At 36.6% G+C, this 24,148-nt stretch overlaps 1 protein-coding gene across 1 annotated transcript in view; it reads right to left on the bottom strand.

The window, feature by feature from the left end:
- Positions 1-3,440: 3,440 nt before the first annotated feature.
- The window catches only part of COMMD10 (COMM domain containing 10), a 191,539-nt gene continuing 170,831 nt past the window's right edge, over positions 3,441-24,148 (bottom strand). Inside the window, exons 6-7 of the mRNA XM_025292979.3 lie at positions 6,095-6,154; positions 3,441-5,346 (exon numbers count right to left, since the gene is read on the bottom strand). Coding sequence (XP_025148764.2) covers positions 5,308-5,346; positions 6,095-6,154 — 99 coding nt within the window. The 3' untranslated portion in view covers positions 3,441-5,307. The remainder of the gene's footprint in view (positions 5,347-6,094; positions 6,155-24,148) is intronic.

The following is a 24,148-nucleotide window of genomic DNA, read 5'->3' as shown; positions in this document are numbered from 1 at the left end:
TAAATATCAAAAGACAAGGATGACTCAGAGTTTGTCCACCAGAGCTGTGTTCCAATAAAACTTTATAAAAACAAGTGGTGGGGATTAGGCCCACAGGGCATAGTTTACAGACACCTGGTATAATAAATAAGGTGTAGAAGCCATTGTTTAAGGTGAGAAGAGGTAAGAATTTATTGAATAGAGTTAGAGAGGAAGAATCCTCAGAGCTAGGAGAGCTATGTAGAAAGATGGTACTATCTCATAACATACCTATTACCTCGTTATTAAAAAAAATTAAGAATGTGATAGATGGGCAATATGCTCAAATCTAGTTATCATAAGATAGAGTTGTTATTAGAACACTAATTAACTACAAAGTGAAGGGGCTTCATAGTAAGCTTTCTCCAGGTTTAATTCACACTTTACATGGAATAATTTCAACAGAAAGCCTAGTCATTTTCTTAGTGATTATGAAATGACAGCAAACACTTATATGATTATTGTAAATCAGGAATTATGATAAATGTTTAATTTGAAATATCTCATTTAATCTTCATAATAATGCCATGTAATTATTATTCCCATCACAAAGATTAGGAAACTGAGCTTAAGCAAATTAAGTAGCACAAAAGGCAATAAAACTAGTATATGACTCTTAGTCTGTCCTGAGGTTCTGAACACTCAAATTTTTCTTGGAAGTTTAATGGGAAGTCTTTGAAGTTTTAATGCAGGAAGGTAGTGTAAATTAACATGGTTAATGTTTGTAGTGATAGGGATGGAGCCAGAGAGTCATACAAAGTGAAATGAGCCAGAAAGAGAAAAATATATATCATATATTAATGCATATATATGAAATCTAGAAAAATGGCACAGAGGAACCTACTGCAGAGCAGGACTAGAGACACAGACATGTGGACACAAGGGGGAAGGGGAGAGTGAACTGAACTGAGAGAGCTGCGCTGACATATATGCTGTACATACACAATGTCTGTGTACAACAGATAGCTAGTGGGAAGCTGCTATATGGCACAGGGGGCTCAGCTTGGTGCCCTGTGATGACCCAGAGGCATGGGACGGGGTCGGAGCAGGGGCAGGAGGGAGGTTCGAGAGGGAGGGGATATATGTATATGTATAACTGGTTCACTTTGTTGTACAGCAGAAACACAACACTGGAAAGCAATTATACTCGAGTAATAATAATAAGAACATTAGCTCCGTGTGGAGGCTGGACTAAAGTGGGGCTGGAGAAAGCAGGGTAGTCAGGGCAAAGATGATGGTAGCCTGCAGAAGGCAGTACCCTGGGGATACATGTGTAAGACATTAGGTGGCAGCTGTGGAAACAGTGGCTGACTTTCTTTTTCTGGGCTCCAAAATCACTGCAGATGGGGACTGCAGCCATGAAATTAAAGACGCTTGCTCCTTGGAAGGAAAGTTATGACCAACCTAGACAGCATATTGAAAAGCAGAGACATTACTTTGCCAACAAAGGTCCGTCTAGTCAAAGCTATGGTTTTTCCAGTGGTCGTGTATGGATGTGAGTTGGGACTATAAAGAAAGCTGAGCACAGAAGAACTGATGCTTTTGAACTGTGGTGTTGGAGAAGACTCTTTGAGAGTACCTTGGACTGCAAGGAGATCCAACCAGTCCATCCTAAAGGAAATCAGCCCTGAATATTCATTGGAAGGACTGATGCTGAAGCTGAAACTCCAATACTTTGGCCACCTGATGTGAAGAGCTGACTCACTGGAAAACACTCTGATGCTGGGAAAGATTGAGGGCAGGAGGAGAAGGGGACAGAGAATGAGATGGTTGGATGGCATCACCGACTCAATGGACATGGGTTTGGGTGGACTCTGGGAGTTGGTGATGGACAGGGAGACCTGGTGTGGTGCAGTTCATGGGGTCACAAAGAGTTGGACATGATTGAGCACCTGAACTGAACCGAAAACCACTCCACTATTCACTTGTCATGACACTCCAACCACACTGATCTTTGGTTCTTGGAATGTGCTGAGCCTTTTCCAGTCTTTGGGATTTTGCATCGGCCATTCTATCTACAATGCTTTTCACTCTATTCTGCTACGGCCTCATTCTAACTCATCCTACAGGACTCAACCCAAAACTCACTTCCTTTGAGAATCCTTCCCTGATGCCCCATATAAATATGGTCCTATCTTTTATTTTCTCTTAAGAGAATTCAATTATTTTTCATCCCATACTTGCTCATAATTTATTACATTTTGCTTGTTTTTATACTGACTGTCTAACACACTACCTTCAAGAAGCCAGGAAGTGTATTCGTTTTGCTCTTCATTGTTAGCACAGTACCTAGAGTACACACAGTTCCTGCCACCATAGGCAGTCATACAACATTTGTTGAGGAAGGAAATAAATAAATAAATGTCTGACTTCACTTAGCTACTGGGCAACTGTTTTTCACATGTCCTGATTTTAGAAGAAATTTTCCTCTTCTATTTCTCTGGAATTATCAACATAATATATGCCAAGTAATTAGTGACGTTCCAATATCCAACCCACTCTCACTCCACACTCTTCCCAAAACCCACCCCCAAATTGAAAATAATGTTGAGAATGAAACGTACAGTAGGAAGAAGGGCTGATTAAGTTAGCTTGAGGCAGGTGAATTTCATTTATTGTTGGTATGAGCATAAACTGATATGAAAGTAATTTGGGAAAGTAATTTATCAGTATGCAAAAATGGCCTTAAAATAAATATAAATTAAAAAAACAAATACAAAGAGGGATGTGTGTTTACATTTACATGAGACATATGAAATGATAAAAAACAAATGTTTCCAATGAGTTAGGTGGGTACTCCTGGGGAGAGACCTTTTTTTACACATTTTAAAAAAAATAGGCAATTTTATATTTACAATAAAATTCCATTAAAAGTACAAATAAAATCTTCATACCTTGGGCATAATAATCCCACTTCTAGGAATCTGTATTAATAATAAAATAATGAAAAAATGTGGTCTAGGGTTTATTTATAATGATCACCAGTGAGTTCTTTAGTATTTTTTAAAATTGAAAATCATCTAAATGGCCAACACTGATAGACTGGATAATAAATAATAATTACCCATTCAAATGAAGGACTACTTAATGATAGAGAAAGATATGTGAATAGGAAAAAAAAAAATAACCTTCAATAAAATGTACTAAAATGTCATTAATGGCCATTTCTGAAAAATTAGAGTATATAACTTTAGGCTACTCCTTTATGATTTTTTGGTGTTTCCCAATTTAAAAAATCAGATTTTCTAATCAAAGAATTCAAATATTATTTGCAATACTTCTTTCTAACAAGTAATTATATTTTTATTCAATCCTCATGACAAGCATTCACATAAAACATGTTTATCTGCTGAGAAAGAAGGTTTCGGTTTCCACTTATCACTCCACCCACCTTATTTCTGTGAAAAAATAACACACAATAATCTTTGGGAATAATCTTTTTTATTTGTGTATCATAACAATGGTAGTGGCTGAAGAAGTAAAATTATCTGCAATTAAATATGCTTCAAGAATAATTATGTTCTTAGCTGGAATTAGACCTCCAATGACCTATCCTTCCTTTAATGCCTTTGGTCAGACTTTCCTGAACTAAACTAATGGAGAGAAAACTATTTACCACTATTTTAAGCTACAATAGAAAATTTCATTATGAAGTGTCACATTTCACTTAGACACCTACACTGGGAATTAAGTCAGCATCATACCAATGAAAATGTCTACCTATTCATATGGTCACTGTCAGGAAGGCCTAACAAAGTCAGCTTGAAATGGTGGATGTCTATTTGTACGTAAGAAGAAGTCTGAAGGAATATTTACCAAAATGTTTATAGCAGTCAGGTACGTTCCTCTGGGGACCAGCAGAACAGTGCATAAAAATATAAGACAGGTCCTGCAAGCTATATATGGAAACAAATCCTGTTACATTATAAAAGTGTCTTCTAGATATGCTATCGATGGAAGTTTAACAACTTTTCAAATCAATCAACTATGGACAGCCACTATAATATTTACATTCTGAAATAATCCAAACACCCAATCCTTCTAAGCAACAACATACAAACACACATATAAATAAATAAGGGCATAAATTCCATATACTGAACATTTATTTGGGAGACATTTAACATTTGTATTACTCAGATACCTCATGTAAGGACTGTGATTTAAATCCAATGGTTCTGTTTAACCATAGGCTATTTCTGAAATCAAATTCTTTCATGTGAAGTCATATTTGAATCTCTCTGTTGTTCTTGCTTTCCCTCATTTTCTCCTTCTCTCCCATTTTCCTTCTTTCCTCCCTCCCTTGCTGTCTGCCTGTCTCCCTAGAAAAAATACAGTACAGACTTTTCATTCATAAAAACTTCAAGTGATTACTTTCTGCTGCCAACTATACTCATATGTATATATAGCCATAGCATAAAATACTGTGCACTTAAGTTCAACTAATTCTAAGACATAAAAATCTCATTGATTGAAATTAATTAACATATTTACAGAAAGAGAATATAAAAATGTTTTTAAAATTTAAGGATATTCATTTAGCACTCTTATCTTTTTATTCATGATCTGAATCTGTCTCCCATGCTATGAATTATTATTAATTTGCAGTACAAAAAAAATAAAAATAAAAAAATAAAAAGATCATCCATTCTAAAAGGCAAAAAAAAAAAAAAAATTTGCAGTACAAAGAAGAGCACACAAAAACGTAAACTGTTATTAAATCATTAAACTCAGAGAAAAAAATTAAGCACACAGAGAGGCTCATTAGAGTTGACTTATAAACTAGTACTAGCTTTCTTTAAAATTTCAAAATATACTCGTTATATTAAAGGAAAAAAATGCCATAATGTATTTAATTGAATGTGGCTACTGTCTTATGTTTATTAATGTAATTAATGATATTATGTGTTCTAAGGTACACATTATATTGTATCCATGGATCCTCCTTAATACACCAAAGTATCATCAAGTATGTAAAAAATAAACAGGTCAGGCAATAAAGCAAAAATAAGCAGTAAAAACCACATGATAGCCACTTTTGTTTCCTTTAAAACAATGTTCTTAAACAACTGCTTGCTTTTGGCACACAGAACTAGAGAATGTATATTAGAACATCGGTACTCAGAACAATGATCTTCCTCGGCTGTTATTTGTCTAAGAAGCAATAAGCCATATAATTTACAAGGAGAAAGCGACTGAATCCTTCAGAAAACAGAACCTGGCAGTTAATCTTCAAAGCAAAATAAGGAGGTGGCAGAAGTGTGATAGAAAAACCAGTCTTCAAGAACATCATGTAAGGGAATCCAGCTGTGCTTGTATGGTCTCTAGCTGTTTACAGAGACAAAAAAAAAAGAGAGAGAGAGAGTTGGTGAAGGGAGAGAAACTCATATGAAGTGTTGTTTAGAAACATGCAAATGAAGGAAAAGAATGCAACTGGTAGCTCTGCATTTTAAATCCACTCACAGAGCAATAAATACACCACTTGGAAAATTTTTCTTTTTATATGAAGCTATTAGAATCCCAGTTTGTGAAGTTTCCAAATTTGTAAAGAAGGATTTCTAAATACTATTGTTTAAAATGCACCTAGCTGTTTTATTTTAAATGATCACTACATAAGATTTGTAAGGGGTTGGAGGAGAGGGTGGTAGATGGAACAGTGCATTTTCCTGGGTTACAAAAATCAGCATTTAAAAAGAAACATGAAATATCCTCAAAGATAAATCTTTACAGGCCTGGTTTGTTCCTTTTCCCTTGGGCCAAGAAATTAAAATATTTAACATTATCTAAGGGCCAGTGTGGCTAGATACTACACAGTTTATTACTTAATGCTTTACATTAAAACAACAATCCTATTGCTTTAATTACAACCATATCCATTTTCTTCCTGATTTAGTCTGTCAGATCTTCTTCATCTCAGCAATGCTTCCTACTGTGAAACATGAGGTATTCACAAGGGAAGTTTAAGGAACTCAAGCTCCATAGCTCCATAATAGGGCATTTAAAAATAAGAATTCATGAAATGGAGGAAACATTGTGAAAAACCCCCATATAGGAAATTATTGAAAAAAATATATACCTTGTTATAGAAATCAAACAATTCCTTGTGACTGAATTCCACAAGAACTTTCTGCAGGCTCTGTAAAGAAAAGAAAGGAAGGAAGGGAGAAAGAAAGAAAAAAATTTAGAAAAAAATTTAGTTTTATACAGTTTACACTGCATTTCTTTTCTCTCCAGCTAGCCTCAGAATATGCCATATTATTCTCTGAGTGGTTTAAAAAAGGAAAAAAAAAAAAAAAAAAACCTTACCTGGTCTACTCAACCCCACTGTTCCAAGGACTCAAAAAATACATTTAATAACACTCCACTGTAACAAAAGGTTTCAACTCTACAGGGGTATCTGTTCTTTAAGTTGATTTCCACAAAGGTTAACAAAATACAGGCCAACAAGGGAACACTTTCATTATCTATTTTTTTCAAGACAGAGATAATACATGAGATTATATTTCATCTTTCTCAGCAGTCCATTTGAAATCTGGTAAATACCATTACACAAAGACACTGGCGGCAGCACATGTGATTGAACTCACCCAGCCATTAATGCCGCACACCAGCACAGCTGCTGCCTCCAAGCACCAACTCACGGTTACGATCTTAACCTGCTGAGATGGCTACCTTTTTAAATGCACAGACTCAGCACAAGTTAACAATCCACACAACAGCTTCAAAGCTGGGACTTAAACATGCTCCTTCCTTTCCCCTCATATGCAATAGAGAACTCTTTAAGGATGCTACAGATACTGAGAGATATTATGTATGTACACAAGATGGTGGAGTAGAGGGCAACATTTAACTCAACCCACCCCAGTCTGCTTGGGGTTGATTTTGTAAACTGAGGAAACAAACTAGTTTCTGAAAAGTGTTCCAACATGTTTATTTTACTCAAGGTACCTTTGGGAAGTGAAAATTAACGAGGAGAGAGCATCAGGAATGTGTTGCCTGCTCCGACCACGCTGTCGTGCTCATGTGACGTAAGAGGCACCATGAACTGAACAAGTGGAAAACTGCTGCCGACAGACGTTGATTCGTGTGCTTAACCGCCTACAGTCATTCCAACGTTATATTAATTCCAAGTTTCTAGGCTCACTGTTTTTTGGTTTTACTTGTTTTAATGATTTCCATTTCTATTTAGAAAGCCAACATTTTTCAAATCAGGTCTTCTCTAGCTAACTTCAGGAGAGTCAATGGGGCTCTGCTCAGAAATGGCACTTCCCTTTGTATGTAGCCCAAGCACACAGGCTCAAATTCCTTTCTTTGGTTTCTCTTACACACTCACATAAGTACTTAAGTTTTAAAATGAATGAAGCAGCATACTGGCTTTAAAGCTGTATCCTTTACAAACGATTTTTTTAAAACTATGACTTTTTCAATCCTATTAGAAAAATCAGTTGATTAATTGGCTCATAACATGAAACCTCCAAAGGCTGAATCAGCATTATCCAGCTATGCCATATTTCCTCCAGCAGTTAAAGAGATGATAAGCCTAGGTTTACCCTAGGGAAAAGTGAAGCAAGTTCATTTCTTTACCCCCACAGCCAAAAGTTAGGAGAGACTGAAGATTGAATCAGCGTGTAAACAACTGATTTGCTGTAACTTAGAGGTAGCAGCCAAGCTAGGCTCTTGTTTCCTCTATTTTGTTTTGCCATCTTTCAAGGTAGTATTTTCTAGTCATGCTACATTTAGGAAAGGAAAGGAAAGTAACTTAAAAAAAATACTTCTTAAAATAACAATATCTAAAACAATGTGTGTGTGTGTGTGCGTGTGCGCACATGAGTGTGTGTATATATACAGAGATGTTTATTTTTATACACACACATCCATCCATAACAGTAGACTCTAGGTACCCTTGGGAGACTGGATCCAGGACTTGCTGTGTATACCAAATTTTGTGGATGAAGTCCCATAACTGCCCCTGCAGATCTGCGGCTCCCAATCTTAGATTCAAACAACTGCAGATGATGTAGTGCCACAGCATTTATTGAAAAAAGTCCACATGTAAGTGGATTACATGTGGATTTTTTTCATCTGCACAGTTCAAACCTGTATTGTTCAAAGGTCAACTAACTTGAGCATCTTGCCTTACTGAAATAGACCCAAGAAGGAAAAGAATTGATACCTTGATATAAAACTCCCTATGTTTGGCATAATAACTGGTAGCTATTAACTGTGATCATTTCCCATTAGACACACAATGACTTAGAGAAGACCATGAGAATATGAAAAAGTGAGGGAATGGTTTTGTTTCATGTCTATATGTAAGGAGGATTATCCTCGATTTTGAGAATCTGTGTTTACCAAAGGGGTAGCCAGGGGCAGTGGTTAAAAGTTTTAGGGAAATAAGGAAGGAGATGAGGTGTGTAGGATAAAAAGGAAAGGGGGGTGGGGCTGGTCAGGGTCCAATTTCCCACTATGTCATGTTCTATCTAACATGGAAGCCCACAGAGTCCAAGAAGATTAAATGCAAATCTGACCTTTCAGGACATTATAGAAGTACTTTACTGAGAAAAAAGTATAGATCACACTTCATTTAACAGTTTGGTAGCTTTATTTATGACTTTAAGTTTAGAATGAACGATGGCCTCCCTTTTTACTCTTCCTTCAGGTTCCACAAATATTATGAGTACACTTGATCAAAATCTTTCCTGGGATTATACCATTTTTAAGAAGAAAACACACACTTGAGCTTTCCTTGAGAATATAACCAGAAAGTCACAAATTTGCTTATCAAACGAGAATAAACTCTTTAATTTCATTGTTTACTCTTCAGAAAATGTACAGAAGGTTCAAATCATTATGTTGTACACCCAAAACCAATATTATGTTATGTAAATTATATCTCAATTAAAAAAAAAAAAAGTCACATGGGTGGTAGCATTTGGCTGGAGAGAAGGAGCAAATCATCAGGAGACCCTTAGAGGCCAAATTTGATTTAGCCAGTGTGAATGATATGAAAGCCTGGCCAGTGATGGAATGCAAGGACTGGGGGTGAGGGACAAATAATTAGGAACAGCCTTTTTCTTGGGAGGTTTCCTGGAAGTTCCCCTAGCTGAAAGGCTATTCATGGGCAGTCTGGACTGACGGGCTTGATCTGATTTTTTTTTTTTTTTTTTAAAGAGCAACAAGAAGACTTGAATAGGCACTTGCCAGAAGAGGATATACAAACAGAGAAAAACATGAAAATATATGTTGAAAGGGATAAAATTATATATAACTATCTTGCAAACTTGTCTGGAATTATTTACTAAAGCTGAATATTTATATACATCCTATGACCCAGAAATTCAGTCCTAAATGTTAATATTGAGCTCAATAGAAATATACACATTTGGGCACCATGAGATAGATGCAAGAATAGTGACAGCATCATGATTCAAAAGAACCAAAACTGGAAATAATAAAAATTTGTTTCAACAGAAGAATATATAAGTAAATTGTAGTACAGGAATACAATGGAATGTTATTCAAACAGATAACAAACTACAGCCAAATACAGGATCATTCATGACTCTAACAAAACCATGTTGAACATTAGGAGTGGGCACAGAAGAACATGTGTGACTAATTTCGTGCATAAGAAGATTCTAAAAAAAACAACAGAAAAGGTTTTAGAAACACTTAGGTGGTAAAACTGTAATGAAGCAACAAAAATATTATTGACGTATCACAACACTGATCACCTCTGGGTGACTCGACAGAGGAGGCAGTAACTAGGAGAAAGCATAAGGGAGGCTTCTCATTTCTTCTGATTATTATTATTACAAATTAGGCAATAAATATTTCTTGATCTTGGTGTTGGATATAAGGGTGTCTCCTTTTTTTGACAAATTACTGTGCTATTTTTCTGCATGTGTGCTATATTTTACCAATTAAAAAAAAAGCACTGTTATGTGTTAAATTCATGCATTTTTATTCAATAAGTTTTTATTAAAGGTGTAAAAAGTCTGTTCTAGGTACTACATAAATAGCAAGGAGCAACAGAAATCAAAATCCCTCACATTGTAGTTGAAGAAAGCAGACAATAAGAAATGTAATAAAAAAACAATAACAACAACAATAACAAAGCTATCACCATAATTCACAACATACATATAGAAATGTTTATTGATGACAAGTGCTGGGAAGAAAAAGCAAGAAGTAATGTGTGTTTGGGGGTAGGTAGGTAGAGATTCAAGGTTACGTGGTCAAAAAGGGTCTCAAAGGGATGATAACATTGAAGATTTAAGAGAAGATTCTATCCCATGGAATAGGAGAAAATATTTATGAATCATTATCTAATACGAATATGATACCCAGAATATATAAAGAAATCCTATAATTCAACAATAAAAAGAAAAACCCCTGTGGGTGGGTCCTAATCCAATATGACTCCTTTCCTTATAAGAAGAGATGAGGATACAGACACAGAAAGGAATGGCTCTATGAAGACAATGGAGGAAGGTGGCCGTCTATAAGGCAAAGAGTGAGGCCTTAGAAGAAATTAATCTTGAGGACACTTCGATCTCAAATTCTAGCCTCGAGAACTGTGGGGAAATAAACTTCTGTTATTATAAGCCACCCAGTCTATGGAACTGTTATGGCAGCCCTAGCAAACTAATACATCGTCTCTTCTGGGATAGAAAGAAGAGAAGATCTTTAGCCTAAGAGCAATGGAAAGTCGTTGGAGAATTTCAAGAATGATGTAACTGTATTTACATATTAGCAACTCACTTCAGCTTTTATTTGTAAATGGATTAGAGCTGGACAAACTAGATGTGGAGAATCAACTAGGAGGTTATACTGCATTCGTCTAGGCAAAGATAGCGACGGCAGCAGTGATAGAGAAAAGCAAAAAAAATTTTTTAATGGTTTAGAGGTAGAAGAGATAGCATTCCGGAACAGATCTGGGTTGGGGAAGGAGGTGAAGGAAGGAGGAGTCAGAATGACTCTCAGGTTTCCAGCAAGAGAAACTGGCGGATGCAACTGAGATAGGAAACTCTACAGAGGAGCAGATTTGAAGGGAGACTCAAAAGTGCAGTTTCAGACAGTTAGTCTGATAGTCTGTGATATTCCCCCAAAATATGTGAAATAAGCCTGGGAAGCCAGAAAAAGAAACTAGCTAAGAGATACACACTTGGGAGTTAATGATATATTGCTATTTAAACCAAAGAAGACTGCCAGGAGAAGAAAGCAGTGTGAACAGGGAGGGCAGCCTGGGACTGACCCCTTCAGAACACCGATATTTAGGGTAAGTAGGTGTTCCATAACTGATGATTATCACCAGGTTCATAAATGTTTTTTGCATGGCATGTGAAACTGGAGGTATTTATTACATCAATCCAAATAATTTAGTAAGTTGGCACACAGGCAATAAAACTGGGTGGCCTGCCTTCAATGTTCCAGTAAGACTCATTAAACTCACTAATACTGTTAACTAAATACATACAGACTAGAAGATTTACTCTCTTTCTTCTGCTTTATATATATGAGAATATAACCAAGAGCCCATTTAGGAAATGCATGACTTACATTGTCTACGCTGGTCTCATGCATTAATACCAAACAGACTTTCCGCACCCTATCTGAAAACACTGCAAAGTGAAAACAAAGGTGCAAAGACTGACATTCTGCCCATTCCTGAAAAGAGAAGGAAAATGTATTTGTTCACCTATTTCCTCTATTTTTAATTTGTAATCCTGTCTATGAGTACCTAGATAATGTTGCATATACCCATTAGCAAAATTCCCATGGAAATAAAATTTAGTAAGGTCTTCAGAGAGGTCTAACTTGATGGAAGCTGACAGGAAGAATATCATTTGCTTTCCCATTTGTTAGAAATTAGGAACATATACATATTTTTCAAGACAGAAATGCATTAGTCTTATCACAAATTATCTAATAATAAACTCTAAATAATACAGACATAAACTAGATAAGAATTAAACCAAATTTACATTGCTTAGCTTTTAAAGTTAAGTAGGACATCAGAATTAGAAACCATACAATTATATTTATACCTAGAAAATCAGGAGTAGAGGATTCCAGTAAAAGAAATACTACTAATCTCTTGTCTTAGTTAAACCTAAAAATAATTTCCTAGGTACTTAAAGAAATTTTCTTCTTCTCAGCTACAGAAATGGACAGATATAAAATTTAAATAATATTTTAAATTCCACTGAGCAGTTTATAAAACAAAAATCATTAGACACCACTTTTTAAATAAATATATCTATAAATTATACTCTATATACAGTTACAGACCACTATAAAAATATTCCAGTGTCTCTTATTATTTGCTGACTATCTACACTATTACTGAATAGTCAGTGCCATTCTACTCATATATATGAGCATTAACCATTTCTACCACCTATAATATTCAGTAATTCAATACACATTTAAACAGTACTGATGCAGAAATGGATAAGCCATAGGAATGAGTACACTCTTGACCAAAGAAAGATCCTTTTCTAGGTAGGCAGGTTGTCCTTTATAGCTAAGCTTCCAACTATAAGAATGTACATAGAATAGTGAGAAGAAAAGGATTCCCTATCCATTATCAGATCAATGGAATTAATCCTGGCAACAAAAGGGGTACTAGATGTTATAATCAGCTTGATTCAGAGGATGCCAGCTTGAAAAGGTGTGAGTAAAACATTCTAGGTAGAATGAAAGAGCAAATTTCCATTTTTCTGCAAGGTGGTTGAACTATACAATTGCCCAAGGTTCTTATCAATTCTATGACTTAAGGATGCTGACAGGCAACCTCCATAAACAAAGTAAACTGGGGAACTGAGGTAGAGGACAACAAAATGTCAGTAAGAAAAAGCTTTAGCAGTAACCTAACTCAACTATCTTATTTAATAGATGAGAAAACTAGTCTCACAAAGTTGAAGTAACTCATGCAAAGTATACAGCACTGGAACTAGTCATTGTTCTTTCCATTACATTATTATGGTAACAAGATAAAATAGCACTTTCACCTATATATCAAGCTAACTTACAGAAAAAGATTTCTCCCCATGAATTTGCACAATTATTTCCCTTTTCTAATTCATTATATACAGAAATACATAAATGCTCTACTGAGGGTAAATAAATAGTTCAGTAAACATGGCTGATAAGGTGCCAAGTAAGAGATGTAAAATGTGAGGTTCAGTTCAGTTCAGTTGCTCAGTCGTGTCCAACTCTTTGTGACCCCATGAATCGCAGCACGCCAGGCCTCCCTGTCCATCACCAACTCCCAGAGTTCACCCAGACTCACGTCCATCAAGTCAGTGATGCCATCCAGCCATCTGGTCCTCTGTCGTCCCCTTCTCCTCCTGCCCCCAATCCCTCCCAGCATCAGAATCTTTTCCAACGAGTCAACTCTTCGCATGAGGTGGCCAAAGTACTGGAGTTTCAGCTTTAGCATCATTCTTTCCAAAGAAATTCCAGGGCTGATCTCCTTCAGAATGGACTAGTTGGATCTCCTTGCAGTCCAAATGTGAGGTTAAGATCTTAAATTTCTCAAAAATTTCCAGAAAAAAAAAAAAAAGCAACTCTTTGTCTCTGTTATATTATTTTTAAAAAAATCTACTGTGAAAATTTCACAAAGTTAACATAATTGCCATGTTTAAAATTCTAATTCCAAACATATAAACAATGTCGGTCCGAAACATACAAACAAACTATGTTAGCCTGACGAATATAATACGTCATACAGAGAAACACAGCAAGAAAAATTACTACTTTCACCTGCATATGGAGCTGATTTCTGTTGCTCCCTCAAGTCCTGTGATTCCAAAGTCTCTTCTTTACAATACTGCCCGGCCTAGCAGGATCCAAAATCTCACAGGCATTGGCCCCGCTGTTTGAGGAGGGCAGTGGGCAAACTGAAAACCCTGAGCTTGTATCCAAGTTTGACAGAAGTTACAAAAGGACAACTGCAACAAACACATGGAATCCAAGCCATGAACAGCATCTCCACAGGGTCAAACCAACCTAATTATAACTTGTCTTCTTCCAATCTTTGCAATGTAAGGTTTGACCAAATGCTTATCTGTTTAGGAATAATGGCAGTATATAAACAGCGAAAGCAAGTTTCAAGGTCATGAGCATGGCATTCAAGACTTCCACGACCTGACCCATGACTCCACCTCATGTCCTAACATCCTCCTCACGTACTGCATGCCCCAGCAGTAGCTGTAGCATTCTGCGTGCTTCAGGTCTTTGTTCATGTTGTCCCCTGTCTTCTCCCAGTAATGCTCCCAGTTGCTCTTGGGTGTGCATGTGGACATACATACATGGACATATACCAGCTATTTCATTTGGCTAGATTCTTTAATACTCAGCTCAGTTGACACTGCAGCACCCGATGTATATTTCTATCTTTCCCTTTCCCTATTTTATTTTAAAGGGTATCTCAGGTGGCTCAGTAGTAAAGAATCTACCCGCCAAAGCAGGAGATGTGGGTTTGATCTCTAGGCTGTGAAGATCCCCTGGAGAAGGGAATGGCAACCCACTCCAGTAATCTTGCCTGGGAAATCCCATGGACAGACGAGCCTGACGGGCTACAGTCCCTGGGGTCACAAAAGAGTTGGATACAACTTAGCAACTGAAACAACTTTTTTAACTCTTTTATATTGTTTTGACGTACAGTCAATTAACAATGTTGTGACAGTTTCTGGTGGACAGCAAAGGGACTCAGCCCTACATATATATATGTATCTATCATCGTTGTTTAGTCGCTAAGTCATGTCCAACTCTTTTGCGACTCCATGCAGTGTAGCACACCAGGCTCCCCAGTCCATGGGATTTCCTAGGTGAGAAAATTAGAGTGGGTTGCCATTTCCTTCTCCAGGGGATCCGCCCAACCCAGGGACTGAACTCACATCTCGTGCCTGTCAGGCATATTCTTTACCACTGAGCCACCTGGTAAGCCCACACATGTATCTATTCTCCCACAAACTCCCTTCCCATTGTATGGAATTACTTACATTTATATTGGGTTGGCCAAAAAGTTTGTTCAGATTTTTCCGTTATCTTACAGGAAAACCTTTTGGCCAATCAAATACTGTTGATGGTATGCTGTTCAAGAGAGGGGCTTGCCCTTATTTGCATCTAACAGCTTAGTACAGTACTTGATCATAGTACTTAATAACTTAATAGATGTTTATTAAGCTTAATTTTAAGAAGGGGAGATTGCTAAATTTAAATATGTTCCCTTTCACCCACTGGGAATGGGAAATAATATATATGGAGAGTATCAGAATAAATGGATTTTGTCTAACTGACAACAACGTTTTCCAAGTATTCTACAGTGTTTGCCCCCTATGCTGAGAGTAGTCTTCCAGGTCTTATAACTCTCCCATACTCAGTAAATACGTGGACCAAGTAGTACAATAATTAAATTCTAAGAACTGATTCTCTACTTAGCTTGAAAAATGGCCTCTCATACTTGAAGGCCTCTTCCTCAAACAAGTGAAAGCTGAAGATAGGAGGTTCTGTAAATACAGACTTAGCTAAAAACACAGTAGTTGTGGCCCTCAACATAACAATGAACCATTTTTGGCCAGAAACTTTTATTCAATATAAAAATCATGTAAAATATATACGAAATATTGTCACTAAATGTTTAATCAGGGATATATACTGCAGCTTTTATAACATTTACTCTGTTATCTGTATATGCTCTCTTCATTCTGGCTAAAATATTACTTCATTCTTGTGTAGACAAAACAATATGCTTGGCAATCATATCATCACCATATTTTTTCTCCTCTTAAAAATTAACAATGTGCTATGCCTGAGCAGATCACAAACTTGGAACCAAGCAAAATGTGGCTCCTATAGTATTCATTAACTATAATTTATTATGTGTATGCTGATATGTCACTATGATTTTCAGCTTTGGTATTGAAATATTTAGCTACGGTTGCTGAATATAATCAGCAAGATAAGAGGTTTTGAATATGATTACATGAAGCTTCTTAAATACAGTAAGAAATTATGTTAAAAAGAGCACTGATAGCAAAAAATGGAGCTTTTTTCCTGTAATAAATATTATAGGTGATGTTATCTTTTTCTGAAAATTATACTTTATTCTAATTATAAGTACTTATCTGATTACTAAAGCATTATCACTACAGATTTAGGAGTAGTGACATTACTTAATTTCTCAAAACATATGCTAGCATCCTAGCTGAGGGATTCCGGGTAAACTAGATACCAAATGGAAATCATATTATGTTTTCAATGTGTAGTTTTAAAGACTATGAGCTCAGTATCCAAGTCTGGGTTTCTCCTTTGTTCATAAAGTCACTTTACCATACTGAGAGTAAATTTACAGAAATTTGGATGGTGTGTGTGTACTTTCAGCAGCTACTGCACACTTTACATCTTAAATTAAGCAACCTAACGTAATTCACAGTGCTAAAAAAAAAAAAGGCAATTAAAAACATATGTTGGTTTAATTTTTTTTCCATCTCATACTGTCAGGTCAGTTGTCAAGGTTTTAAAAAAGAACCAACATGTGCACCTAAATGAGCATTAATTTCACAATTTAGTTACAATTTACAGTTCTTACCACCTAGCTGGAAGCTCTGTGTCTGCATACTAAAAAGTGTAAGTTCAACATTTGTTTCATGTTATGAATGGCATTGGATTCATCATTGGATTCATGTAAGGGGCATCTGAAAACCTATTGTTAACCTGCAGCATAATAATAGGAAACCCCTATTTCACCCTCAACACATGTGGGCCCCAAACCCTAAAGACAGGCAGGCACAGTAACTAATTTGATTATGAGGTTAATTTAAGGCAACAACCATCTAGAAGAAATTGTTAACTTGTAATCATGTTGTTCCATTACAAATTTTTAACTTGTAATGCTGACAGATGAAGACTGAGCTGATTTTTTCCCATCCACATTAGTTCCCTGCTAACCTAATTACCTGATTATAATTTGCAAATTCCTTTTGGAATCATCAAATGAACTAATAATGCATATTCTAAAAACGAAATGGTTCTAACAAGCTGGTATTTTTCTATACTCCTAAGTATATCTGGAGTTCATAAATAAGATTTTCATTTTAAAATGTAGTGTCCAGGGGTTATTACTATGAATTCAAAATAGATAGCACTGGGAGATTGTTCAGTCTGTACTATGGTACTTGAGTAAAGGGTGGAATGTGAGCTTAATTTTTAACTTAGGAAAAATAACAACATTGGAGAATTTAACTTATAGTCTTTTAACAGCCTTATGGAGATGATCATACATCATTTTGTGTGTGTTCAGTCACCCAGTCATGTCCAACTTTTTGCAACCCCATGGACTGCAGCACTCCAGGCCTCCCTGTCCCTAATCATCTCCTGGAGTTTGCCCAAGTTCATGTCCATTGCATCAGTGATGGCATCCAGCCATCTAATGATGCCCTCTTCTCCTTCTGCCCTCAATCTTTCCCAGCATCAGGGACTTTTCCAATAAGTTGGCTGTTTGTTTCAGGTGACCAAAATACTGAAGCTTCAGCTTCAGCATCAGTCCTTTCAATGAGTATTCATGGTTGATTTCCTTTAAGATTGACTGGTTTGACCTCCTTGCTGTCCAAGAGACTCTCATACACCATTCAATGCACCCACTTAAAGTGTATAATTCATTGGTTTTTTAGTATATTCATAAAACTATGTAACTATCACCACAATTAATTTTAGAGCCTTTTCATCACCCCAAAAGGAAGCCATGGGCCCTTCGGCTATCATCTACCAACCCTCCCTCCTAACCCCTTGTCCCAACAGCAATCTACTCTCTGTGCCTACAGACTGCCTATTCTGGAAACAATATAAAATATAAACAAATCGATTCCTAATGCACGCTAATATTTAAGGAATTGGCTATTAAAAAAAAAGAGTAGAGCCTTGCAAAAACAAAACCTGACAAACGTCTTGAGAGGTAGGATAAAAACTCAAAAAGTGCTATCATGGACCCTAAAGAAAGATAAAAGAGTTTTAAGAAGGAGCAATTCAAGTGTCAAAGGCTCCCCAAACCCAACTGAGAAAAGGACTAGGAAGTTTTTATTTTAGACTCAGTGATAAGGAAGATGCTACTGACATTGGCCTAAGTATTTTTGGTGTTTTGGTAAGAAGAAGCCAACACCAGTGGATTAAAGAGGTGCATAGAAAATGAAGAATTCAAATGAATGTAGACCAGGGGTTGGTAAACTATAGTCCACAGGCTAAATGTGGCTTGTTGTCAGTGTTTATACATCAAGATTTACTGGAACACAGCCACACTCATTTGTTTATGTATGGTTTATGTACGGTCTGTGGTTGCTTTTGTGTTAAAAAAATATTTACTATTTGGCCCTTTGCAGAAAAGATGTTTGCCAATCCCTACTGTACACAAATGCCTCAAATTATTAGCTCTACTTAACAAAAGTGACCTAATAAGCATTCCTATTCCAAATTATGTTCACTACTACTAGTTTAAAAGGACCTGTTGTTTATATGCTAGAAGAAAGTAAAATCAGCTGTACTGAATAAAACATAAGTATTCATTCCAAGGATGAAATTTCAGGCCCTCTTCACTACCATTTGATACACTGCTGTTTTACAGGAAAAGCTAGAGACAGCTACAGACTGTTAGATCGTCTCTTCGGAATAAACAGAATATATCACTTAGCAGCTCCTATTTATATAAATTTTCAAACAACAGTAACATCTCATATCATGCAAACTTCTTTAAGAGAAGAAAAATGTGATTTTAAAATTGGTAGTTTTAAAAAAGTAAATTGTGCCTCCAGGTTTATCCTTTATCTAAATTTGATTAATAAAAAATGTTTTGAATGAGTATTTCCAAGCATTTTAATGAATTATATATTCATATAAAGTCTATAAAATATGCTTGTGTGTCAATTTTAAAACTCTATAGTTTATCTACAAAGAGAAATAAAAGCCAAAGGTTTGACTCAGAAACATTAACCCTGGACTGTTCGGCTCTTGCCTGTTACATGTGATGTCTGCCTGAAATGACTCATAACATAATAAAGCTATACAGTCTGGTTTAACATTTTGTATCTGTTGATGATTAGAGAAGCTATATGCCTCAGAAGCCTAGTCATTAATCTTAATGAGCTTTGTGACCTAGGCCAAGTCAATAAAACAAACCTTTAAATAACATATTAAAAAGTTCTCAATAGTAATTGTGAACCTGAAACCGTTTTATATAATTTCTAGCATTTCACAGTTCTAGAAAATAAACAGGGGTTTCAAAGACATTTCTTAACCTGGACGAGAAAAAAATGACAGAATGCTAAGAGTATCCATCAAATATCACTTTTTTTTTTTTTGACAGGTCACATACAGCTGCTTCAAAAATCACAGATTAATGGAACAGGGAATTAAGACACAGATTATTCCATAGGTGACTGGAATATAACTTTATTTAAGAACAGGTTAAATTTCGTGTAGCTCCAAAGTGATAAGGGCCTTAAGATAATGGGGCTTAAGAAGCATCACTATGAACAAAGCTAGTGGAGGTGATAAAATCTCAGTTGAGCTGCACTCAATATGCCAGCAAATTTGGAAAACTCAGCAGTGGCCACTGGACTGGCAAAGGTCAGTTTTCATTCCAATCCCAAAGAAAGGCAATGCCCAAGAATGCTCAAACTACTGCACAATTGCACTCATCTTACACACTAGCAAAGTAATACTCAAAATTCTCCAAGCCAGGCTTCAACAGTACATAAACCATGTACTTCCAGATGTTCAAGCTGGATTTAGAAAAGATAGAGGAACCAGAGATCAAATTGCTAACATCTGGTTAGATCATCAAAAAAGCAAGAGAGTTACAGGAAAACATCTACTCCTGCTTTATTGACTACACAAAAGCCTTTGACTGTGTGGATCACAACAAACTGTGGAAAATTCTTCAAGAGATGGGAATACCAGACCACCTTATGTGCCTCCTGAGAAATCTGTATGCAGGTCAAGAAGCAACAGTTAGAACTGGACATGGAATGACAAACTGGTTCCAAATTGGGAAAGGAGTACATCAAGGCTGTATATTGTCACCCTGCTTATTTAACTTATATGCAGAGTACATCATGAGAAATGCCTGGCTGGATGAAGCACAAGTGGGAATCAAGATTGCTGGGAGAAGTATCAGTAACCTCAGATACGCAGATAACACCACCCTTATGGCAGAAAGCGAAGAACTAGAGAGCCTCTTGATGAAAGTAAAAGAGGAGAGTGAAAAAGTAGGCTTAAAACTCAACATTCAAAAAAATAAGATCATGGCATCCAGTCCCATCACTTCATGGCAAATAGACAGGGAAACAATGAAAACAGAGAAAGACTTTATTTTGGGGGGCTGCAAATGGTCACCATTGTGACTGCAGCCATGAAATTTAAAAACGCCTGCTCCTTGGAAGAAAAGCTATGACCAACCTGCTGCTGCTGCTGCTAAATCGCTCCAGTCGTGTCCGACTCTGTGCAACCTCAGAGACGGCAGCCCACCAGGCTCCCCCGTCCCTGGGATTCTCCAGGCAAGAACACTGGAGTGGGTTGCCATTTCCTTCTCCAATGCATGAAAGTGAAAAGTGAAAGTGAAGTCGCTCAGTCGTGTCCGACTCTAGAGACCCCATGGACTGTAGCCCACCAGGCTCCTCCGTCCATGGGATTTTCCAGGCATAAGTACTGGAGTGGGATGCCATTGCCTTCTTCTGACCAACCTAGACAGCATATTACAAAGTAGAGACATCACTTTGCCAACAAAGGTCTATCTAGTCAAAACTATGTTTTTTCCAGTAGCCACGTATGGATGTGAGAGTTGGACTATAAAGAAAACTGAACACCAAAGAATTGATGCTTTTGAACTGTGGTGTTAGAGAAGACTCTTGAGAGTCCCTTGGACTGCAAGGAGATCCAACCAGTCCATCTTAAAGGAGATCAGTCCTGAATATTCATTGGAAGGACTGATGATGAAGCTGAAACTCCAGTACTTTGGCCACCTGATACGAAGAACTGACTCATTTGAAAAGACCCTGATGCTGGAAAAGATTGAAGGCAGGAGGAGAAGGGGATGACAGAGGATGAGATGGTTGGATGGCATCACCGACTCAATGGATGTGAGTTTGAGCAAGCTCCGGGAGCTGGTGATGGACAGGGAGGCCTGGCGTGCTGCAGTTCATAGGGTCGCAAAGAGTCGAACATGACTGAGCGACTAAACTGAACTAAACTGAAAGTGATAACAAGTGATTTTCACTTTCAAGTCAGCTCTAACAAATATAAAATCAATAAGGCTGGTGGAATTTACCCAAGAGCTGTCAACAAAGACCGAGTTGTGTCATGTAGTTGGAAAAAGTTAATGATTTTGTAAAAATACAGATTATTTGTGTGGAGCAACGTTACCTAAGGTGGGGTGAAACAATCGTTTAAGAGTTTCTCTTTTAGACATTTATGAAGACACTGGCTTAAATAAAAGTTTGCAGAAACTTGTAGAAGTAGCCAAGGACAATGCTGCAAATCAGAACTCTTCCAAACAGACAAAGGCTCTTTCGAGATGGGCCAGACTAATTGGAAAGCATATTAATGGTAACAGAGCTAACTGATGCCCTTCATAAAAGATGATCTTTCACGTGGGTGGCTTAGGATTAAGAACCACATTACTGATCATGCTCTCAGTTTGGTCTTGGTTTGAAATGGAGAGCACTTACATTTATGCAGCAGGAACTAGATATGAGATAGGTTCTGAAGTATATGAAGTACATTAGGCAGGATTAGTAACACTTGCATTTGGGAATGCTTACCAACATTATTATATTAAAGAAAGCAGCAACCCTTCCCCTCTCCTTCCCATTCCACAAGCCACTACTTGGTCTAAACACCAATTTCTCAAAAATTAGAAAGCTGTATTTGCATTGCTTCTTGACCTTTTGGTTAAGATCAAGTGTAGAATGTTGAATTTGCATACATTTTTTTCTTCAATCTCATCATTCTCTAGATTATGCTAAATACAGATGCCATATTCAGTTTTTTAAAGTGCCACTTTTATCAAGTTGCTCTTCTAATAAAAATGGTCAGTATCTCCCTCATTACCAACACTTAAAGGTCTATCTTTTTTTGACTAGAAGTCAAAGCTCTCCATAAACTTCTCCCAGTATACCTTTTCCTTTCTAACTATGAAATATTTAAAATTTACAGGGACTAACAGAGCTGATATTCAAGTAATCCAACACCCAGATATAATTTAGGTTCCCACTCTAGTCAAGGCTATGGTTTTTCCTGTGGTCATGTATGGATGTGAGAGTTGGACTGTGAAGAAGGCTGAGCGCCGAAGAACTGATGCTTTTGAACTGTGGTGTTGGAGAAGACTCTTAAGAGTCCCTTGGACTGCAAGGAGATCCAACCAGTCCATTCTGAAGGAGATCCGCCCTGGGATTTCTTTGGAAGGAATGATGCTAAAGCTGAAACTCCAGGACTTTGGCCACCTCATGCGAAGAGTTGACTCATTGGAAAAGACTCTGATGCTGGGAGGGATTGGGGGAAGGAGGAGAAGGGGACGACAGAGGATGAGATGGCTGGATGGCATCACTGACTCGATGGACGTGAGTCTGGGCGAACTCCGGGAGTTGGTGATTGACAGGGAGGCCTGGCGTGCTGCGATTCATGGGGTCGCAGAGAGTCGGACATGACTGAGTGACTGAACTGACTGACTTTGCCCACAAAAAGAGTAAATAAAGAATACAATTAAATTTGCCATCAAGCATCTCATCTCTTTACCTTTAGAAGAAGGATAAAACTGGCAGAAACAAAAATACAAAGAAGGAAATGAGAAACAAACAAAAGACTTAAAAATGTAAAAATATAAATCTTAACTACATCAAGATTAGAAGAATGATTTTTTAAATGCCCTCTAGTTATTAACCTTAGATTAGAAAGTTGAAAATAAAGGGGAAAAATGGAAATTAATATCTTTTACCTTCACTTCAAATTTGTAATAGAGGTAAAATTAGACCTAGTATTTGGAGATGGGACTTGAATATACAGAAATGGAATAAAGAAGAGTATTCACTATTTCTCCCATTCCTGTTCCTTATTTCTCTAGGTAAAAAACTAACACTGGCAAGACATAGATCATTAGGGGTAGAAGATCATTATCTTCTTTAATAATCTATGTGTATATGAGCAAAGATGGATTACAATCTAAGGAACCAAAATAATTGTTAAAAAGCATTTCTCAGTACATAGCACATTCATGGAAAGTTGAGAGGGAGGTGCTTATTAGGAAGAGGCTAAAATAGCTGAAAAGAATCAACATACTGTATTTAGAGGTGCTTTTATAAAAAGATAAGGGACAAATCTAAAATTAAAAAGACATCATTTTATTACATAAAAATCATAAAAAGCAACATGAAAATGTCTGAAAAAAGATACTGGACAAAAATATGGTTCAAAATAATTCATTTTTTTCTAACTTAATCTAAGTAAGATGTTTTATTTGATTTACTGCCTGAAATCCAAAGGTCAACATAACCTATAAAGTAAAATGTGAAAATCATTAAGGAGAAATCACAGTCTGCATAATGACCTCAGTATAACTTGGTTCACAAAATGGGTTAGGAAATCACAAGTTTGGTGAGTGGCCCAAATTTCTCCAACTGTATCAGCCTTCCAACTGGCAAGCATGTAGGAAATCTTTCTTCTAGAAATACTATGTTCAGAGAACACTATTACACTGCTTAGGAGTACAGGATATTCACGTGTGACCACTCACATGCCTAAAAATGAAATTTTGTTCTGAGTACAACTCACTTTAATGATGTACTTTAAATGTTGTCAGGTTATAGAAAGAGATTTAAAGAGCATAATAGGAGTAGTTCTTTAGAAGGTAGATTTATTTCTGTTGCATCAACTCAGACCTATTTCTTCAGCTTAAAGGAGTATCTTCTAAGATAGATATAAAACACTAAAATCTATAAAATATTTTATAACATCATTATAAAAAAAAGAAATGTTAAATCTTGTTGAGATTTCATTTTGGATAATCACTTTCCATTCAAATAGTATCCTACAGTTAAAAAAGAAAATGTAACAATTCCATTTTTAAATACTCTATAAT

Source organism: Bubalus bubalis, chromosome 9 (genome assembly GCF_019923935.1).
Source record: "Bubalus bubalis isolate 160015118507 breed Murrah chromosome 9, NDDB_SH_1, whole genome shotgun sequence".
In the NCBI taxonomy this organism is placed as follows: domain Eukaryota; kingdom Metazoa; phylum Chordata; class Mammalia; order Artiodactyla; family Bovidae; genus Bubalus; species Bubalus bubalis.
Note: the sequence above shows the minus strand (reverse complement) of the source record. Positions and strands in the feature narration are given on the sequence as shown.